Raw genomic sequence first — 22,931 nt, 5'->3', positions numbered from 1 at the left:
CAAAAACTCAATATTTCCCAGCAAAAATATCTATTACCATAAATATACGGGTATAGTGAACACTTTCTTTTGCTCACCTGGCCTAAGCATTTCATTTAAATCCTGAATGCCTGAATAGATTTTGATGAAATTTGGTCTGGAAAATGATTTGGCAAAGGAAATCAAACATATACATGTAGGATTTGGCCACCTTGGGCCAGAGGGACCGGGCCCAAAAGAGGAAATTGAGATAAATCCTTTAAATCTACTTGTCCTGAATGCCTGAATGGATTCTGATGAAATTTGGTCTGCAGCATTACTGGGCTAAGGTGATCAAACGTATATACGGATGGCTTTGCTCCCCTGATTCATAGGGATTGGTCTGAACCGGATATGGCATTGGTAAATGACAGCACCTGCCCTCTACCGGGCTCTCTGTGAGATGTGAAAGCATTACTGTAGTTATTGTGGTTCCTGTAAATTAGTTACATCATTTCCTTCTTATTTTATTGTCCTAAGTATATTTCTATTTGTTTGATGTTTACTTTTGAAGCTAACCTGCTGTAGCCATACTTGATATGTTATCATAGGGTTGATCTATATATAACTTCACTTCCGATTGTGTAATTAATACACAACACTGCAAATTGTCGATAAATATGCCAAGTTAACTTGGATTCATATATTCTGTACCGGAAGTGATACTGATAAAACAATATGTGGCTGCTGTATGAAGCTTAATATCAAATGAAGTTTATTGTATGAAACAAGTAGAAACCCTTTTACCAAATATTTCCTTGGAAATATGGCGAAATCGCCAGGAAGAATCACGGAAATACACATGTTGATCGACATATGTGTCACATGTGTGTAAGTAATCACGCAGCCAAAACATTGGATTTTTTTCGCTTTGCAAACATTTACATGTTTCTAAAATTTTTTGATAATTTAGATTACTCAATTACATACAAGTAAGATTTCAGTACTGGGGATTTTAGGTATTTTGCTCATTAAATTGAATATATATGATCAAAACTTTGATGTCAAGGAATCAATGTTACATCCCAAATATTTTTAATTAAAACAATTATAGTTACATCTATATATATATTTTTGAATACTTATATGGATTATTTCTGTTAGATTAAAATCACTACTTAACATGTAGATAAACATGAGAGGAAAATATGAAAAGAAAAAAAAAATTAAAAAATTAAATGAATATGATTCATAAATTGATGCAGTTTTATATGCAAAAAATGTGACATTAATAACCTTCACTAATTAAGTTTGCTTTATGAATAAATTAGAAATGAAAATGGACTGGGTTGCTAAAAATAGACACGCTTTTTCACACTTGCGCGGTGTATTGTTGGAAAATCATGGCGGACCAAGCAGTGTCCACGAATCTACGCCGGCGTAACAAACGTGAAAAGGAGGTAAGTAAGTTCCTGTTTTTGACTAAAATGGGGTTAATTCTTACTTGTTGATACATCAAACGACAATTCACACCACAAAGAATGATTACATACTAGTTTCATTGCGAAACCTCATGTTCTGTCATCTCAATTCAGCTGTATGACGACGAAAACCGGATTGTGTCACCGACAATGATAAATTACCTCACATGTCCTGTGTTATGAACATCGCCGTATGTATTCGAAGTCATTTATATAATTAATTTAGCTAGATCTTTCTTTTGTATTGCATATCTCATTATGTTAATCTTCAATAATTTGGCACCGCAGAATAATTTCATGAACGTGAAATTCTTACTTTCACATTCGATTTCGTTCATGACGAAGACTCGAAAATCACGGTATCCATAGTAACGAACATTCTCTTTTTGACACAATCATATGTTTTACAATTATAACACTGACATATGTTTTTTATATAGAAATACTCGTAAAACAGTAAATAATTCATTGTCCAAAGATTATTGTTTTAACTTCATTTTGATTTCCGAAAGTAAAATGTTCGTTATTCAGACACAAGGAGTTCGTGTCTTTGTCACATACATAGTCAAACAATTAAAGATCTCTATGAAGAGTGTATTTGTGGACATATTAGTTAATTTTTTATTCAGTTAATGATCTGAGAACTAAACACAATTGTAGAGAATGATTTCATGACATTACATTTTTGAATATTTCTGAAAGTGATATGTTCGTTATTCAGACACAATAAGTTTATGAAAAGTTTGCGTCTTTGTCACATACATAGTCAAACTACTTAATATTGGAGAATAGAAGTGTGTATTTTCAGTATATGTTGATTAATTTTTTATTCAGGTTAAGATCTAAGAATTAAAACAGTTGCTGAAAATTAAGTTACATATTAATGTACAGTCAAACCTGTCATATGTGACCTTCCAAGGGAGTCAATAAAAAAGGTCACATATGACAGGTGGTCTCTTAATCCAGGTTCAAAGAAAATTACCCGAAAAGGAAAGTTCATAATTATTCTGCCACATATATGTAAAATTTATCAGCTACAAGTATTAGTACATATATGAAAAGGAATTACCTCAGTCATCAATTAAGATTGTGAATATAATCAAATCTGTAAGAGACCTCTTGAGGAAAACGAAGGAAAAAAAAAGAAAAAAAAAAGAAAAAAATCACTACTCACTTATTGAAATAAAATGCTTATAATAATGGACAATATATAAAAATATCCCCATTTCTACATATGTAGTTCAATATAGTTTCTTTTATTTTCATTAATATATAAATATTTAAATTATTTTAGCACGTTACAATAAAAAAAATTATTTATTTTAAAATACAAAAAATAATCAAAGAGTTTGAATGGCTAATTTCATTATTTCCAGTGCCGGATACATTTACAAAAATTTTTTTTTTTTTTTTTTTTCGCATTCCTGAATTCCTGGTCCGGACTTCCGTCCGGATTATTAGTCACGTAACTGCATTTCCTTCATAACGATGGAGACGTTTTTAACTCTTTGCTCCCTGGTCCCGACTACAGGCGTGCTATTTATCTACTCCGTACAGGCGAATCCCGACTACAGTCGGTGTAAACACAGTCGCGCAAATGGCGAATCCCGACTAGAGTCGGGCCGACTACCTTGTGTTACAAGATCGATGATTGGTCGAGAACGGAGATTCCTGGGGTTATCCCTGTTTTTTAACCAATCAGAGAAGGTCTAATAAAGTCGATTCAGAATACCTTGTACAGGTAACACGCGGTTTGATTGGTTCAATCGTCATTACAAATGACCTAGACACGCGGTTCTTTGTTACTATTTTCATTCATAAATACGATGGCTTCGAGCGACGAAAACGAACTAGATTTTGAAGGTTTTTCTGAACAAGACATCGTTTTAGCTCAGGAACGTATTGATGCTTTATTGGAGAATGCTTCTGACATTGAATTTAGTGATTTGGAAGATGATCAATACGAAAGTGACGACGATATCCCGCTTGCAAGATTGCGAGAATTCCGACATGAAAACGATGACGCCGGCATTGTTGATGATGTTGACCATTGGTCATCACAACTTTCAGCGGTGAATTTGGAAGCATTTACAGGAAATCCAGGGCCTGTTACTATCCTAGATCGTAACCAGAATGAAATGAATTTTTTTCATTTGATTTTTGACGATAGTTTCTATCAATCTGCCGCAGATGAGACTAACAGATACGCACGTACTGAGATCGCGAAAAATGGCCCTGATCCAAAATGGCAGGAAACTAATTCAGCAGAAATAAGGGCTTACATTGCCTTTCATATAGTCATGGGGATTGTTGTGGCACCCACACAGGATATGTATTTTTCCAAAAATACAATGTTTAGACCATCAGGCATTCATGAAAGAATAACCAGGGACAGAATGGATAAACTTCATCAGTATTTTCATGTGGCAAATACAACTACGAATCCTCCAAGGGGACAACCTGGACATGATAAACTTGCCCATGTCAGACCAATAATCAAAAATGTTAGACAGAAGTTGAAAACCCAATACAGGCCACACAAAGAAACATCAGTTGACGAGGCTATGGTGGCCTACACAGGAAGATTGGGATTCAAACAATACATCCCTCTCAAACCGACCAAACGTGGGATCAAAATTTGGATGAGGGCTGATCCAAATAACGGATACGTGAATGACTTTCAAGTCTATACTGGCCGTGAAAACAATGTGGTTGAGAAAGGACTTGGGGAGAGAATCGTGCGTGATTTGACAAGGGACATTTGGGGAAATTATCATCATGTTTATTGTGATAATTATTTTACATCGGTACCGTTGTTCTCCGAGCTGCTGGAAAACAAAACATATGCCTGCGGAACAATTCGTTCTAACAGACAGGGAATTCCACCTGCTGTAGCAAAAGCAAAATTAAAAAAGCAAGGGGATCTTGTACAGCAACAGAAGGGAAAAATGGTCTGTACAGCATGGCATGACAAAAGGACTGTCTGTCTCCTCACAACAAATTCCAACCCGACAGAGAATACCACAGTCCAAAGGAAAAAAAAGGACGGAAGTGTACAAGAAGTTCCCTGCCCTAGTGCCATCAAAATGTACACACAAAACATGAATGGAGTAGACAGGGCTGATCAGCTGAGATCCACCTACAATATTGGTAGGAAAGCATCTAAATGGTGGAAGTATCTCTTTTGGTTTTTGGTTGATATTTCCATCTGTTCTAGCTTCATTCTGATGAAGGAGTCGCCAAATCACCAAGTGACAACGCGAACTGGACGCAGAAAAGAGCGCACACAACTTGAGTTCCGTCAGAATTTAGCAATTCAACTTTTAGGAGCGTACTGGGGAAAGAGGAAAAGGGAATTGGTGGAAGACAAACACACCAGAGGACTTCTACATTGGCCCGCTGACCTCGGAAAAAAAAGGACATGCAAGCAATGTTCTAAGGCTGGTGTCCGAAAAGAACCAAAAACTGGCTGTGAACAGTGTCAAGTTAATTTGTGTGTTCCCTGCTTTAAACAATACCACAAGGATAATTTCCCAGAGCTATTCTAGACAGACATTGTGGTACAAAAGTGTACAAATGTTCATTATTTGTGTGAAAAATGAAGACAAGTGATTTTTTTAAATTCATTATGGACCTGTTAATCTGTTATTATATAAATTCTGAAGTGTGTTGTGATTTTAAAATAAGTTGAAAAGGAGGATGTATTATCCAGGAACACATATGCAAAATTTGGTGAGTTTTTATCAAAAAATAACAAAGTTATAAGAGTTTATCTATGTTGTGGTAATTTTTTATGGTTGCTACAGCAGCTGCAGCCATTTTGGCTTAGGGCACATGGGGGAAATGGTATCTAGGGCAGACATCCAAGATGGCTGTCAGGGAGCAAAGAGTTAACTGGCAAATATCTGTCCTAATGTCTCAAAAAGAACATAAATTTCAGTTAAACAGTAAGTTGACTGTTTATTCACTCTTTTTCATAGCAAGCAAATGTTTGTATTTTTATCTATCAAAATTTCGTGAAAATCGTCTGAATAGCGAGGACGTTTTTTCGCCATATCCAACTCCTTTCATTCTTTAGAAGTAAAGTACAGTTTCGTTCGTTTTTGGGTGTTATCAGGGCAAAGATAATAAATTAAGTACATTTTTTGTGACAGAATAAGACATTTCATGCATTTCTGAAGTATTTTTTAATCTTTAAAAGCAGACAAGTTCGTCCGGTTTCTTCTAGATTATGACTTCTGCTTCCGTTTTAAAACTCGGAAAGTCGCTGAAAAAAGTCGCTTTTCAGCATTTGGGACACGGAAATGATGGTCGTTAGTCGCGTCTGACAGGTAGTCGCTTAATTCAGGTCACTAATATAGTAAATAACGTTGGGAGGAAAAAATATGGTCGCATATGAAAGGAAGTCGTCTAATTCAGGTGGTCGCTAAGGCAGGTTTGACTGTAGTTATAATTTAAACTGACTTTTACATATTCAGACACAAAGAGTTTGTGTCTCTGTCACATACATATTCAAAATACTTAATTATTCAAAATACTTAATTGGAGAGTTATACATATATTCTACACATTTTGATAAAATTTATGCTCAAATTATAACTCAACAGCCCAGGCAATTGTTAAAAATCAATTTTGGAACAGTACTTTCTGAATTATTTCTAAAAGTGACATGTTCGTTATTCAGACACAAAGTGTTAAGTGTCTTTGTCACATAAAATGTCGAACTTCTTATTTGTTGAAATGAAGAAGTTATTTTTAGGACATGTACATGTAGCGAATGATTTATCGTACAGATCATATTTAACTATTCGGTTAAGCTGTAGGTACATCTCACCTAGTGATTCACACAAACTTGGCTTTGATGGAATATGTTCTTGTCCAGTATACATGTATTGCAAACATATAGTCGCAACAATATTTTTGACATTTTTCTAAAAAGAAATTTAAGAGTCTCGCAATGAATAATTTAATTTCTTTTGGTGGGTTATTTTCCTCTACATTCTTAAATTCTATGGATATATGGATCCACTTTGGTAAATGTTACAATTTTTAAAAATTCAAAGAACCCTCTCAAAATTTTCATAATATAGGATGCAGGAAATGCTTGATCACCAATGAGATAATTATAATTTATTTCAAATATCAAATAAAAATATATATCACCAACTGAGGACTATTCTCATGACTAAGACAGTAAAGGAACTGGTAGCATTGGTATCTCATCTTATATTAATTATTTGATAATTATCTTTTCAGGAATAACAAAGTGAAACTGGTATTTTTTTTTCAGCTGGTTGACACTGCAGGTAAACTAAGTACTGCAGAGCGAAAAAGAAAAGATGCGAAAGATCGGCGATAGCGTCTCAAAGAAAATACGGAAAAGTATAAAGAGCATAGACTTGAGGAAACCATACGGTTACAAGAATACAGAAACAACCTCAGCGATGAACAAAAACAAATCCAAAAAGAGCAGGCTAGGACAACAAAGACATAGGAATAAAAAGAAAGGAAATACAACATCCAAAGCACCAGTAAACAAAACACAAGCCAGTAAGGAAGTGCAAAAATGGAGAGAAGAAAAACGTTTGCAGAGGATGAATGTCTCATCAGAAAAAGAGAAGAATTAATGAACGTCCCAGAAAAATATATCATGAAAAGAAACAACCTAAATCTTCAGAAAAGGAGGAAGAAATAGATCCAGTGGATAATGAATCAATAATGACTACAAGAGTGCTACCGAAAAAACCAAAAAAGTACGCCGAAGTGCTAACTCAACTTTACAGAAGAAAAAAAACAGGCCTTTGGTTTAGATGTCACAGAGAAGAAAAAGAATACAACAACATTGATTGTAAAAGAGAAGCTTATGGAACTGTGTAACCGCCGGAAAGAAAAGGACAACCGAATTAGAAGAATAATTCATGCCTCTCTTGCTGCAAAAGGCCACACAAAAGGAATTTGGACTAAGTAGGAAACTCTCCAAGCTATCTGTAGATCAGCTTGAAAATGAGGGAAGAAAAACATGAAGTGACTGTCTGCCGGATGATGATGCGGTGATGTCTGCCGGATGATGATGCGGTGATGTCTGCCGGATGATGATGCGGTGATGTCTGCCGGATGATGATGCGGTGATGTCTGCCGGATGATGATGCGGTGAAACAGGTAACAGAATTTTACCAGAGTTCTGAGGTCAGGGTTAGCATGGACCTTGAGAAAGCCTTGAATTTCATTCTGGGCCTTGAAAAGCCTTGAAAATTGGTTTACAGCCTTGAAAAATCCTTGAATATTAAGGTTTCATTAGGATAAGTGAAACCCTGGCCACTTTTCATTTGGATTCAACTTTGTCTATGACACCTTCCCTAAAAAACGTTACTGTTTTAATAAATGTTTGATAAGAATAATCACCATATCAAGTTGTATTTTGATCGAGTGGATAGTTATAAGTTGCTTTTTAGGTCACCTGTGATTCTAATCGCCTTTTGTCCGTCGTGCGTTACGTAAATAATTTACATTTTCAACTTCTCCACAACCCCTAAACCAAATTCAGTGAAATTTGGCAGGAAGCTTTTATGGCTAAAGGTCAACCAAAATTTTGAATTTTATGGTCCCCACCCCAAGGGGCCTGAGGGGCAGAGCTAAAAAGGGTCAAATTGACTAAAACTTCAAAAATCTTCTTCTCTACTCACAGATATGGTGGAATCAAACAATCTTCATAGATGGAAGGGTCTTGCCCCTGGGGAGGGGGTAAACCTTACTATAGTTTATATAGGGAAATCACATTTTTGACTTTTATTTGTTTGATTTCTATGGGAATTAATTCTAACTTGGTTAACATTATCACCTTGTGATGGCAGTTTGATGGTATGCACATGTTGGCCCTGACTGACCCCCAGGGGCTGATGAGTGGGGCTAAAAAGGGTCAAATTGACTGAAATTTCAAAAATCGTCTTCTTTACTCTCAGATATGATGGAATTAAACACTCTTTATATATGGAAAGGTCTGATGGTGCTTTACTAAAACTATGAATTTCATGATCCTGGGGTCACAAGTTTGCCCCTGGGGAGGGGGTAAATTTTACTATAGTATATATAGGGAAATCACATTTTTGACTATAATTTAACTGATTTCTATTGGAATTCATTCCAACTTTGTTAACATAATCAGCATGGGATGACAGCTTAATGGTATGTACATGTTGGTCCTGACTGACCCCTAAGGGCTGATGGGCAGGCCAAAAAGGGTCATTTAAATTAACTGAAATATTTCAAATCTCAGGGGACCGTTAAGGCCCATGGGCCTCTTGTTTCTACATGATTTTCCTTTGTTAGTAAGTATAAATTGGTTCTTGCTGTTGTGATATTTAGACTGTTTTTTTGCAGTGGCCCCTCGAGCTGTTGATGTCCCTGTAAATGACGCCCCTGTGGATGGTGGTCATGTAAATGACGCCCCTGTGGATGGTGCTCCTGTAAATGACGCCCCTGTGGATGGTGCCCCTGTGAATGACGCCCCTGTGGATGGCGGTCCTGTAAATGACGCACCTGTGGATGGCGGTCCTGTAAATGACGCCCCTGTGGATGGTGCTCCTGTAAATGACGCCCCTGTGGATGGTGTCCCATAAATGACACCCCTGTGGATGGTGCTCCTGTAAATGATGCACCTGTGGATTATAGCTCCTGTAAATGACTCCCCTGTGGATGTGGTCCCATAAATGACGCCCCTGTGGATGGTGCTCCTGTAAATGACGCCCCTGTGGATGGTGTCCCATAAATGACGCCCCTGTGGATGGCGGTCCTGTAAATGATGCCCCTGTGGATGGTGTCCCATAAATGACACCCTTGTGGATGGTGCCCCTGTGGATGGCGGTCCTGTAAATGACGCCCCTGTGGATGGTGCGCCTGTAAATGACGCCCCTGTGGATGGTGTCCCATAAATGACGCCCCTGTGGATGGTGTCCCATAAATGACGCCCCTGTGGATGGTGCTCCTGTGAATGACGCCCCTGTGAATGGTGCTGTTTTAGCTGGTTAGTATTATAGGAAAATGTACAAGATAAGCCAATATTACAAATAGTTCCACAACTCTCTTTTTAAGCTTTCTGAAAAAAATAGTAATTAATTTGTTTGCCAGGTATGATGACCTATTTAAATTTATCTTCTATAGTGAACACACAAATTGGAGATGATTCACATGATGATGCCCATGATCTGAGTGGACTTAGTATAGGTGAGCAAGTACAAGAAGTTCAGTCATTGATAATGGAATCTATATCCCTGTAAGAGCAAGATAGATTAATTTTATCCTTATTTTGTCCAGATGATGTTTTTTTTTAATGTAAATGTTGATTGCATGTTTCTTCTAACAGATTTGGTGTTTTGACTGTTGTAATAATAATTGTTGACATGAAATCATATCATTCATTTTCATGTCATCAGCATAGCTTGGTCCATACAAAAAAGTTTCATTTCTGAAACAACTTTGCTTGTAGCGGGAAAATTAGTTGTCTCTGAAAACGATTGATTCTGATGCAATATATAGTTAGTTTGAAAGAGTGATGAACAAATTTTTTTTTTCCCAGACACAGATGTCATAATGGAGGAGTTGAATAAATCAACCTCAGACTTCAATATCAGCTTGGGTATGTATAAGTAAAGTGTAAAACAATATCTGTAAAAGTAATTGGGTAAGTAAGTACTTAACCCAGGTGTGTTGATTCTCGTATACAGTTGATCACTATAATTGTAGTACAACTATAAAAAACCATAAAAAAGAGTTACCACAGATCCTATTTTTGTTATTGAAATAATAACATATAAAAAATAATTTCTTTTTCATTAAAACAAAACATTTTTTAGCCAATCCCTGCAAGCTGTTTATCAAATAATGTATGCTAACTGATAATTTGAATTCTTCAAATATATTTTTGAATTTATTTTTAGATCAAGGAGCTGCGTAATGGAGCGGCCTTGCTTCAGTTCATGCAGTCACATCGGGAGTTTTATTTCTGGCCATCTGTTAAAGACTTCTCCTGGGAGCCACTTAAGAATGTGGTGTCCATAATTTCTCCGCCTGTTTTTGTTGCTGAGAAATCAACTACAAGGAGGCAGCTATTTAAGCTATGAGCTTTTGAATAAATTGAAGTTGAAACATTTATAAGTTGTTGTCTTTAACATAATCAGTTAGAATAATATAATTATATGGCCATTTATCAATTTATCTTACACCGTCAATTTGATATTGGTGTCCATGTTACGAACAAATAAAGGGAAATAAGACACTATTTCTTGGCCTAGATGCATAAATTGTTGTCAACTGATGCAATACATAAATATTTAAGACAAAGACATGTTTTCAATCAAGTATGCATCTGCTTAAGTTATTTTTCTACTTATGGAAGTAAACAATTTGGTTGTTGGATTTGTTCGTGACGGTGTCCAGATCTTCAACCTTACTTGTTTTTTTTTCAGTATTATTTTTCAGTTTGTATTTTTTATGTTTTATGGTATGCTCTTATATTGTCATAAATGTAAGGAAAACAATTTAATTTATTCAGAATATAAAGTAACATTTTCAAATTGGACACCAAGTTATGAACATAATAATAGTCAACTTTTCAGGTCATTTTTTTTGAAAACCAGTTTTTACAACTATCTATTTCCCTATATTTTCTCACAGCATGGTATGATGGGTACAAAATAATGACAATTATAGACTAATTGAACAAGTTTAATTTTTCATTCTCATGTCACATTTTGGCCGAGTACTGAAATCTTACTTATATATTCTATCGTTTTTGATAGCTTTATTGTATTTTACTTGTTAACAATCGCGCAGAAAACAAAAGTAAATTTGAGGCCGCCATTTTGTTACCCATGTAAACAACCCGGCATAAACCGCTGAATTCTCTGAAATAGACCATCCTAATAAATGAATATGCTTCTGGTACGTTAAATAATTCATCAATACAATATTTACAACGCTTATTTCTTAAAAACGTGTCTTCGGTGTCAGTTCCTACATAAGACTATGCTGAACCAGCGAGTAATATCAACGTGTTTCACGATGTTTAACAACGATTTGAGTCGTCGCAAAAGAACGAAATAATATTATGTGCATATTGCAGTCGGATATGTAGACATAAACTGGAATGGCTATTTGCATTAAAATATATTAGTTTTTTCGCTCGTAGCGAATTGACTTGGTCGTCATGATTTGGGTCAGCAGGTTTGGTGTTTATAGTGAAGAATTAAACGATCAGTTATGTCAAGTTTTGAACAAAACCAGTTTGTGAAAACAAAGGAAAATATATCTTACTTATATTACAGTATCATAATTAATGTTTGGATTATCAGAATCACAAATATTTCGTTTCAAAATTGTGATAATTTGCCAATATTAGCTTGGCGGCTATCTTTTGGGATCCCTAATAGGGTACGTACCTGCAGCTTTCGCCCGATGCTTAAATCTTTGATTTTAACAACATTCAGTCAAAAATTAAAGTAGACAGTTGAGTTATGAGACAATCCTATGAATGCCACTTGAGTTAAATTCAGTCTGTTGTCCAAAATAAAATTATGGTGCAGTACACTAGTAAGCGGTCATAAAAATGATGGCCCATGGTTTAGTAAAATGACCCATAATTTCTGGTCTGATGGGCCCAATGACCATATAAATGCAAAATCACCTGAAGCTCTGAGATCTAACATTGTATAAATGGAGGGTGTAGGTCCCTTGGAGCTGGAGAGAGGGTGGCCTTATAGGGGAAATGTTTCAAAAAATAAAAATCCCCCCCCCCAAAAAATTAAATTCTGTCAAAAAGAATTGCTGGTTTTGTCCATATTTCGTTTAAACCATAGATTAATGTAACTTATGAATAGTTTTGCCATGATTACTGAAATATCCAGGTAAGCGATGTAGGCCCTCTGGGCCTCTTGTTGTAATTTGGCATCATATATTTGTGTATATGTAGAATTTGTGTATATGTAGAATGAAAACAATTTGACCTGATCCTTGGCATTTTGCTAATTTGGAGTAAATTAAAGTCTTTGATATGCTTTATGATAATAATAACAATATACTTTTTGTACTGAAGATAAACCTGATTTAGCCTTTTATAGTCCTCTAAATCGTAAATTTGTTGTAGGCAATTGGAATGCAGAAGTTTTGAGATAGGGTCAATTTCAATAATTAAAAAAAAAAACAGGAAATAAGTGTTTATACTTAAAATAAATGTTTATTGTGAAATCTTGTTATTTTGTTGATGATCCTAGTGCTGAACCTGATCCTGGTGCCATTTATGAAACACATCAATACACTGGTAATGAACAGTCATCTACAGTACATCATTTATTACCTGATGATGAGGACGACAAATCCAGAAACAGGCCCCAAAGGACAAAGATCTTGACCGGTTACTCCCATAGGATTGGTAGACATAGTCGGGGTGATACAAAAGGCGAAGAGGATGGAGAGACTAACAAGGGTTGGATTTGTAGTACTAAAGATAATCACCTACAGCAGACTTTGCTTGTAAAGGATGCAGATGTAGTAGAGAATCAGAAAAGCAAGAGAGGAAATGGTAAACGGACAACCACACAAGTAAGAATTGATAGCTCTCCAGATTACACTTGTGTGTACGTCAATAAACCAAGCTGTTTATTGCAAAATCTCAGATAGTGTCAATAGCTGCACATTTTTCTGAAATAATACCTGTCAAAAATGTCATAACCAAAAACTTTAGCAATATTAAAGTTAACAGGAGTATTAGTGTATATTGTTAGGTCAAACCAAATATCTTGTTTCTCGGGCACATTTTGGCACGTCCTTAAATGACCTTGTCTGTTAATAGAACATTAAACAAAAACAAACAAACTGTGGCAATATTACATTCCCCGCACACGTTATCTGAGCCAAAATCATGTGCCGACAGACGAAAAGTTTAAGTGTTGAAAAAACAAATGTTTAGGTGATCTGATTTAGGAGATTCTAAAACAGGGACTAGCCAAGATTCTGCATAATGCGAAAGCCAACAACAGTTGTTTTTTTGTTTTTTGTTTTTTTTTCAGAATGTTTTTAACATCAGGATGCCTTTGGCACCGGCCGTTATAGTTGTGGTGGGTAAATTTTGTTAGTCACACTTTTGTGCCTTTGGCACCGGCCGTTATAGTTGTAGTGGGTAAATTTTGTTAGTCACACTTTTGTTTTCGGCTAACAACTTCTCTTTTCTGTAATACACAAATGATATACATCTGCGGCCTAATATAGTTCCTATTTTAACAGCAATTGTAGACAATTTATCTGATCGTTCCTGTGTTTACTGCAATTATTTTAAATGAAATATGAATGTTTGGTGTTCTAGACTATTTCATGTTATAAATTTTAACATTTTACTCATCAGTATATGCAATTTTGTTGGCGTAGGATTACGTAGTTCTGTTACAATCCTGCCTTGAAAACGAAAGTAAAAAAAATAAGTTTGATCATCGTGGAAATTTACATGTGTCCAGACCTCAGACCCTGACATTTCTCAGGGCTTTTGGCCCTTGTGATCAATTTTTGGCACAGACATTTACGTTTTTTTGTTTACAATAAAAAAAATGAGTGGTGGGGAGGATTCATATTGGATGTGGGCAGGCCTGAGAAACAAGAAATTAATTTTATTTGGCATTACAATGGCTAAGATTCAAATCCTGTTCATTTTTGAGCTAGTGTTGCCATTGATGCAGGTAACATATGTTAAATTCTTTATTTGTTTCCAGTTAGATATCTCATCAGAATAAATTGGAATCATAAAGACAAATCTCTCAAATAATCTTATTGTATTAGACCTCTGATTGTATACACGTACACTGGATACCAGGATGCCTCAAGGTCTCTTGTTAATTTAAGCACCAAATATCTTTTATGGATATATTTGTCTTTGCTATGAAAGCTTTCATGATTGGTATTGAAATAAGAAATTAGAAATTTGCATAATTATTTCAGACTAAAAGTTTCACAGAAGAAAGACTGAAAAAGCAGAGGAAGATGGAGCAGTATTCACATATTGTAATTGATGATGATGAACAGGTGAGTTAATGTATTGGCTTATGATTTACAGGACAGTTCTACCCAGATCTACACCACAATACTGGGTACAGAAATCATTTCTTTACCAAGTATTGGTAAATATTGTCCCCAATCAAAAAAATTTTTCTTATGTTACTTTCCTAGGGAACAGACAAAAAGTCGCACAGGAGTTAGACAGAGATTTTCTTACATTTGTTCAAGTGGTGGTTCAAAGATATAAGCTTTTTTTTTTTTTTTTTGAATTAATTGTTATTTAAGTCTCAATTGACCTTTTGTGTTGCAATCGCCTTAAGTCTGTCATGATGCATCGTAAACAATTAACATTTTCAACTTCTTCTTAATAACCAAAAGTTTGGGGGTCATAATAGGCCAGTAGCATACTGTAGTATGCTGGGATGAAGGGCTACCAAATTTGTTCAAATGAATGACTTTGACCTACACTCAAGGTCACAGAAGGCAAATTAGTTTAAATCTTTAAATGACTTGTTCTGAATAACCAAAAGGCCCAGAGACCTGGTATTGGGCCTGTAGCATGCTGTGATGGAGGTCTTCAATATTTAAGCAAATCAATGGCCTTGACCTATATTCAATGTCATAAAGGTCAAATAAACCATGATTTAAGAATTTTATATGCCAACAGACTTAAAAGACTCCTAAAATAACTGCAGGTTCAATATTTGAAAGGCTCACTGCATTGCAGGTGAGCGATTCGGGCCCATTGGGCCCTTGTTAGTTTACAGAGTAGAATGGCTGTCTATGACCATATTTGTCATCTATTTCTCCATGATGCCCTCTGGTGAGTGACTATTAAAGTTCAGTCCAATATGGCTGATGTCTTAACATTCACTTCAAAGTTCAGAATTCAGTTTAATCAGTTAAAAATTGCTGAATATTCAGCACTTGAAACTAAAGAATGAGATATTTTAACTTTGCCATAAGCTTGTATCAACTTCCTATCTTTCTGAAATGTTCCACATATAACAAAGTTCTTATGGTGTAAGTCCAACATCTCTACATGCATGCAAACATTTCTAAAATTTTACATTTTTCTCAGTTCTAAAGTTGACAAGGCGTAATAGAGATTTTCTAATTACAGGGTAAAGTCCCATTCTGGAAATATGACTAACAGTTTAATATACCCATTTTGAAGTCCTTAGATCAAAATGAAATAAATTTTTATGAAACAAATTTATATAATTTTCTGATAGTTTTAAAATATGTATTATAAACTTGGCATTTACTTTATTGGAAGTATAGGCAGGTGGCAGATATCTTGTTCAAGGAAACTGCATGATGCTCGCAAACAGGACTAAAACCAGCATTCTTTGCTCATGTAGACATGTGTCCTACCACAAGACCTAACAATTGTAGATATAGATCAGGATTGAGATTGAAATATACAAAACAAGTACAACATTGTGACCTTTAATACAAGATTCTGATGGGAAACTTAATGTTACACCCTGACATAGGGGGACTAGGTCCGTCCTGATGTAATGTTACACCCTGACATAGGGGGACTAGGTCCGTCCCGATGTAATGTTACACCCTGACATTGGGGGACTAGGTCCGTCCCGATGTAATGTTACACCCTGACATCGGGGGACTAGGTCCGTCCCGATGTAATGTTACACCCTGACATCGGGGGACTAGGTCCGTCCCGATGTAATGTTACACCCTGACATCCGGGGACTAGGTCCGTCCCGATGTAATGTTACACCCTGACATCGGGGGACTAGGTCCGTCCCGATGTAATGTTACACCCTGACATCGGGGGACTAGGTCCGTCCCGATGTAATGTTACACCCTGACATCGGGGGACTAGGTCCCTCCCGATGTAATGTTACACCCTGACATCGGGGGACTAGGTCCGTCCTGATGTAATGTTACACCCTGACATCGGGGGACTAGGTCCGTCCTGATGTAATGTTACACCCTGACATCGGGGGACTAGGTCCGTCCTGATGTAATGTTACACCCTAACATCAGGGGACTAAGTCCATCCTGATGCTACCCGGTATATGACACATCATTTTTCACCGGAACTTCGTCATTTTTGGTATTCTTTGTGAATATAGTGGTTTATACAGATACTGCTTAATTGAAATACTGTTTAGATTATTATAGCAAAAAAGAAATCCGTCCAACATCTGAGAAACAATCTTACTTAGAAGACAGTTGTGAAACAATTTGTCAAAGGCTGCTTTATAATTTGATATGTATTGCTCCATTGGTAAATATGCAGTGCCACAAAAATAATGATGCTGCCTCATAAAACAGCATATAATCATTGTAGGAGTCGTGTAGATTTTACACTTGTATGATAGACACGGGAGTCGTGTAGATTTTACATTTGTATGATAGACACGGGAGTCGTGTAGATTTTATATTTGTATGATAGACACGGGAGTCGTGTAGATTTTACATTTGTATGATAGACACGGGAGTCGTGTAGATTTTACACATGTATGATAGACACGGGAGTCGTGTAGATTTTACATTTGTATGATAGACACGGGAGTCGTGTAGATTTTACATTTGTATGATAGACACGGGTGTCGTGTAGATTTTACATTTGTATGATAGACACGGGTGTCGTGTAGATTTTACACTTGTATTATAGACACGGGAGTCGTGTAGATTTTACACATGTATGATAGACACGGGAGTCGTGTAGATTTTACACATGTATGATAGACACGGGAGTCGTTTAGATTTTACATTTGTATGATAGACACGGGAGTCGTGTAGATTTTACACATGTATGATAGACACGGGAGTCGTTTAGATTTTACATTTGTATGATAGACACGGGAGTCGTGTAGATTTTATACTTGTATGATAGACACATTAATGATGAAACACATTTGTTGTAGAATACAGCTTCAGATAAAGAACCGATGGAGCAAAGAAAATCCCCCCAGAAGATTTCACAAACTGTTATGGAGGACGATGACACACAGCCACCAGACTCGCCTGAGGTTTTCAAAATGGAGGTAATTTAAACAGATAGCATACTAGAGAACAAAAAGAAAATTTCAAAAGTCATTATGTCAAAAAAAATATTTTTTTGTCCACAACAAATATTGCTTTGGTCTTATTTACCCAGGTCTGTCCCAGGTCTGGAAATGTAAATATATACAGTTAAACCCCAATATTTCGCCACCCATTATACGGCCAAAATTTATTTAGAACGGATTTCCTCACACACTAATGCACCCGTTTTACTGATGGGTCATTACAGAAGGTGGCGATATAGCGAGGTTGTACGTTTAAACCGTGCCATCTGGAACATTTGTTCATATTTCCAGCCAATGGACTAAAGGTTGGAAAATATTGTACTGAATATTCGCAGGGAATCAGTATTCATTTGCCAATGTTCGAACATTCGTTTCAGCTCTTATTTCAACTGACAAGTTTGTGAGCTGGACCTGAAGGTCATTTAAAAAAGAAAAAGAAAAAATAGTGCCTAGCAAGGGAGAAGGGGAGACGTGTTTGTATTCACAAAAATAATCTCTAGTTTGTTTGACTTGTTTTGTAGTCTCCAGAAGAATCCGAGGAAGTGAGACTGATCAATACACTGGAGGAGGAAACAACACAGGACTACTTTGATGGTCAACAATCCGAAGACTACATCCAAGTACTGATCTTATCAAAATAACAGCAATGTGTTATCTAGACATAAGAATTAAGACGTTTATGTGGTCGGTATTAATATGTTTTTTATAATAATCAAAAGTTTGAAAAATATCTATCTATTTAGGTCATCAGACCCAAAGGAGCTCTCATATTCCCTCCATCATCTATAAACATTTTTCAACTTCTCATAAACCCCTAATAGCTAATTTCAACAGAAATTTTTCATGGCAAAACGGCAACCAAAATTTTGAATTGTACCGTCAAGGGAGACATAAGGAAGAAGAAAGTTGTTTAAAAAAACGAGAAAAGATAAGATCCAAAATTTGGTTACCTCTTACAATAATGCAATGTTGTAGTCTTGCACAAGTACAATCTTACGCTCTACCTGCAGGGCAGTTCTATCAATAAGATTTCAGATGAGTTGGACAATCGGGCCAATACAACTTTACCTTACATAGTTAGAGTTATTGCCCTTTGTTACCTTGGGATTTTGTGATTATGATAACTTGAGAAAACAGATATTGAACAGATATACCTTAGCCTTCTTTCAAGGTAACATGGGTCAAATATGATACGTTTTTTTTTTTTTTTTAATAAAAAATTATCTATAGGTGTAGATAAGAACTTAGTTGACCGTTCAGGCCAGTGACCTCATGTTTGTCTCACTAGTCCTGTGTCTAGTGTTTCCAAAACACTTTCCAGACCCTGAGTATAACTTTCTTTATTTTGAAGACGTTGGTTCCAAACAGTCAAGCAACACCTCCTAATGAAGCATCAGACAATGTTCAGCATCGGTTAGCAGGGCGGACTCCTCCTCCCCGATTATTCCATCAAATCCACAACTCGGGTGTTGAACCCCCTACCAGTAGAAAAGCTAGCCCTTCCAAAAGTAAAAATTCAAGTACATCATACAGTGACAAAGGTTTTGAGGCCAATGTTCCCTCTGAAACTAAAGGTTCTTTCACCATTAAAACACTGAAGAACAAGATGGTGGAGATGGCTCATATGGTACAAAACAAGTTTGGACACAAGTCTGACAAGGCTGGGAAAGGAAATACATCTGGTGAACCAGATATCACCAGGAAGGTAGTTTACTGTTTTCTTCACTGTCAGATTATCCGTATGTTAGACCCTGCCCACAAATAAACATCCTTTATTTTAGCAGAATCCTAAATTTGAAAAGCTGAAAGTGGTTAAAAGATAAGTCCTCCCCAAATGATGATTTTCAGCTTGCCAGAACAAATCCAGGGGAGGTATAGGCCTTTAACCTACTTTTGAAAATTTAATCTTGGCCACAGTAACTGTTAACTGTTTGAGATAGGGCATTTGACGTGTGTTCCTTGTGACAAGACCTTTCCATTAAGACTTACATTTGCGGAGCGTGACCTTCAACCTACTTTTAAAAAATTAATACTGAATTCCAACCTACTTGATGTAGGTGTAGTATGGCACTGCAAAAATAATGGCGGTGTTTATTTTTTTGAAAAAAAATGTCCACCATTTCCTAGCTTCTGATTGGTCAAAATTTAAATATTGTCTGATTTTGATGAAATTTGGTATACATGTTCACCATGGAACACTTCACTTTTGCCACCTCAGTTTCAAATTTTAAGAAAATGGCCACCATTTACTGGCTTCCGATTGGTAAAAATTTAAATTGTTTTATAGAGGTATTACAGGACTGTGACTTTAACTGAATGAGTTTCGCTGCCATAGTAACCACAGGTAGGCTGATTAGTCGAAATTTAAACATTGTCCAATTTTGATGAAAATCTGTACAAAGGGGTTTTAGGGGACTGTGAATTCTACTTTATGGCTTTGGCTGCCATAGTTACCACATATGTAAGCTTCTGAATGGTCGAAATTAAGATATTATTTGAATTCTATGAAAATTGGTTTATAGGTTTTTGTTAGGAATGCAAATTCAACCGCATTGGTTTCATTGCCATAGAGACCACATTTGCATCTTTGGGAAAATGAGAGGCATTTTTAGGACTTTTGTAATGGTTTCTTATTAACTTCAGTCCTTGTCACATAAATTTAATGGGATTTCAACTTAACTTAACAAAAATAATCCTTTAACATTGTAGATGTGTGTAATCTATAACAGGTAGAATTTTCCTCCCCGTTTTGGAAAGCTAACTTGGCCCGACCCTGTGTTACAATACTACAATTAATTTTATCATTCTACAAATAACCTCATGGGTGGCGGGGGGGATGGGTTGTATGACTTGGCCCCTGGACAACAGTTTTAGTTTTAAAAGACAAGTAGATTTGTTTGGAGCAAAATAGTGTGGGATTAAGATATATTATCCCTGTTAATGCAGAGTTTTACTTACTTTAAAGATGTGTTTTAGGTGTGTTCAGTTCTATAAGGGAATCATAGTTGAGGAAAGTTTTTTTTAAACCATAACATATGACATGATTTCATTAAAGAATTCATTAATTATAGTAAGAAAGTAAGTGATGAAGATGTAAATAAAAATGGTGGTATGAATTATGGCATTAATTTTAATCTTTTACAGGATTCATCATCTTCACAAGAAAGTGACATCTATAATGTGCCTACCCTTATAAGGCATTACAGGTAAGACAGAATTATCTCCCTTTAACAGGAAAATCTCTCTTTGTACCATCGTAAGAATAATTCGGTCCACGTTAGTTTCAGAATTTTTATTAATCCTTAGATTAAAACAATATGTCACTCGAGGATCTTTTTTATTGAAACAGAAATTGATTTTCACATCTTTCAAGTAATCCTCACCCCAAATCAGTATCCATGGTTAAACATAAACAAGTCTTGTCTTGGGTATGTTAAGCCAGTTCTTTCATTTTTACAATCCCTTTTTAATATACATATGAATTTAATTTCTTGTAGAAGAGCAAAGAAGGTATGTATGATTCTTTTTATTTCATTTCGAGTTTTAAGCTTTCTGAACAGAAATTACTCCTTTCACATTCATGTCTAGGTTTATAACATTAAATATTGACAAATCTCAAGTCACATCCTGAGACATATTTATGCTACACAAACATACAATATAAATCACTTTAAATAGAAATAGATTTTTATATTTATTGAACTAGACAGTTTTATGTAGAGGGTATAGTCCAAACAAAGTGACTTGACATGTTGAACTTTGATCATCATATTTGGAAATAGATGCATTTCACACATGTGTATATATGCAACAGTTTGTACAATACCATTTACATTGGCTGGTTCAAATATTGTAGGGTATTCAGACAGTGGTCTGAGGGGTGGGGTCTGACCCAGTAGGGGAAATATAATGATTGCTTTAAATCCTTCTGTAGGAATGAAAATATTTGGGCCATATTTGCTTGGAAGCATCCTTTGGCAGAGGAGAACCAATTTTGTACAAACAGTGCGGACCAAATAAGTGAAATATACGCCAATTGGTTAAGATCCTTTTTTCATATGATTGAAACAATTGGACAATACCCAGCATGCTTGTTCTTCCAAAACCATCAACAATGTCATCCAACCAAACCTGACATGTTATATAAAAAAAAACATCGCCAATTAATGGCTCAGAAAAGTAAAAGTGAAGATTCTCACTGTGTCATAGCTCCCCTAAAGTATGGAAACCAGCCAGTCGATGCTTCAAAAGTATGACATCATAAATTTTGAATTCTTGTGAGCTTAAGTGTGATCTGACTTGAATTATCTATCTGACAGGTGACACCTAGATACCCGTTTTATGCTCCTGACCCTGGGAGTGTACAGTTCTATACTAAAGTGATTATACAGCAGTTGGAGATCTACAGTCGGAAGCTGACCGAGGTTCAGACCAAGGCAGCAGAGATTATCGCCTGGGGTGAGCCTGTCAAATGTGGCCGCCACGCGGAAAAGGCACTGGATTTTGCTCCTGTCATCCGAACTAGGCAGTAAGTATATTTCTGGAATGATTTATTTCCCACAGGCGAGAAGAAGGATTTGAAAGTACTTGTCCAAAGGTAAGTGACCTGAAATTTCCTTGCATGGATTTAGACTTCCATTGCCCAAATATCAACAAATATTGTTGGAATTAGCTATAAGCCGAGTATGTCAAATTTAGAAATGAAACTACAGAGGCTTTCAGTGGCACTGTCAATTCTTAAACAGAATAAACATGAACACTTACTGTGCTTAAAATGACATGCTGTACTCACTCATTTGACTGGCCAGTAATCACGGAAAGTGTCGTACCTGTGAGCCAGTTATAGGCCCATTTACAGTGCTTAATCTGAGGGTCGGCCGGTAGGAAAAAAAAGTTCAGACTTTTTAACATTAAATAATGTTTCGCTCATTTCTGTGTCCTACTTTCAGTTTGTGGATTTGATCGTGAACTATCAGCATCGCAGATAAAAATGAAATAGAAAATATCCTGCAAGAACAACAAGGCTAAAGGTTTATTATGTATTTGATGTTGATGTAACATCTATAAAGATCACATATTTCGTGTATTTGGACTTTTGTCCGGTTCCATGTCACTTCAACAATCCCCAACCTTCTACCATTACAGAAGTTCTCGGGACTTATATGTGTGTGAAACTTAAAGGTCAATGTATTCTGAGTGTTTAAAGGTCTGACCTACTGATGCTGTGATTGGTTGGAAATTTAGAATTTCCACCTATGACTGCGCTCATAACACTTCATTTCGGCATGAAATGCAAACTGAGGAATCGGGATTTGGACAAATAAAACATTTACATTTAGCTTAGATATTTACCTTATGTATACAGACAACAGATGTGGCCGCCCAGTTTGTATTATACCCCCGCAACAAA

General features: G+C 36.1%; 1 protein-coding gene and 1 long non-coding RNA gene across 3 annotated transcripts in view; both read left to right on the top strand.

Moving 5' to 3' along the window:
- LOC117339178 overlaps positions 1–22,931 on the top strand; it is a 36,938-nt gene that overhangs the window by 11,811 nt on the left and 2,196 nt on the right. Inside the window, exons 6-13 of the mRNA XM_033900625.1 lie at positions 12,704–13,031; positions 14,418–14,501; positions 17,378–17,497; positions 18,043–18,141; positions 18,873–19,226; positions 20,666–20,727; positions 21,019–21,031; positions 21,841–22,049. Coding sequence (XP_033756516.1) covers positions 12,704–13,031; positions 14,418–14,501; positions 17,378–17,497; positions 18,043–18,141; positions 18,873–19,226; positions 20,666–20,727; positions 21,019–21,031; positions 21,841–22,049 — 1,269 coding nt within the window. The remainder of the gene's footprint in view (positions 1–12,703; positions 13,032–14,417; positions 14,502–17,377; positions 17,498–18,042; positions 18,142–18,872; positions 19,227–20,665; positions 20,728–21,018; positions 21,032–21,840; positions 22,050–22,931) is intronic.
- Positions 1,167–12,697, top strand: LOC117339180. Of its 2 annotated transcripts, XR_004535131.1 has the most exons (6): positions 1,167–1,418; positions 6,730–7,598; positions 8,817–9,459; positions 9,597–9,659; positions 10,012–10,071; positions 10,373–12,697. It is a non-coding gene; the product is annotated as an uncharacterized LOC117339180 (long non-coding RNA). The 2 variants fall into 2 exon arrangements; XR_004535130.1 differs by lacking the exon at positions 1,167–1,418 and having other exon boundaries at positions 5,867–7,598.

This window comes from Pecten maximus, chromosome 12 (genome assembly GCF_902652985.1).
Source record: "Pecten maximus chromosome 12, xPecMax1.1, whole genome shotgun sequence".
Classification (NCBI taxonomy): Eukaryota; Metazoa; Mollusca; class Bivalvia; order Pectinida; family Pectinidae; genus Pecten; species Pecten maximus.
This window is presented reverse-complemented; position numbering and strand designations above follow the sequence as displayed.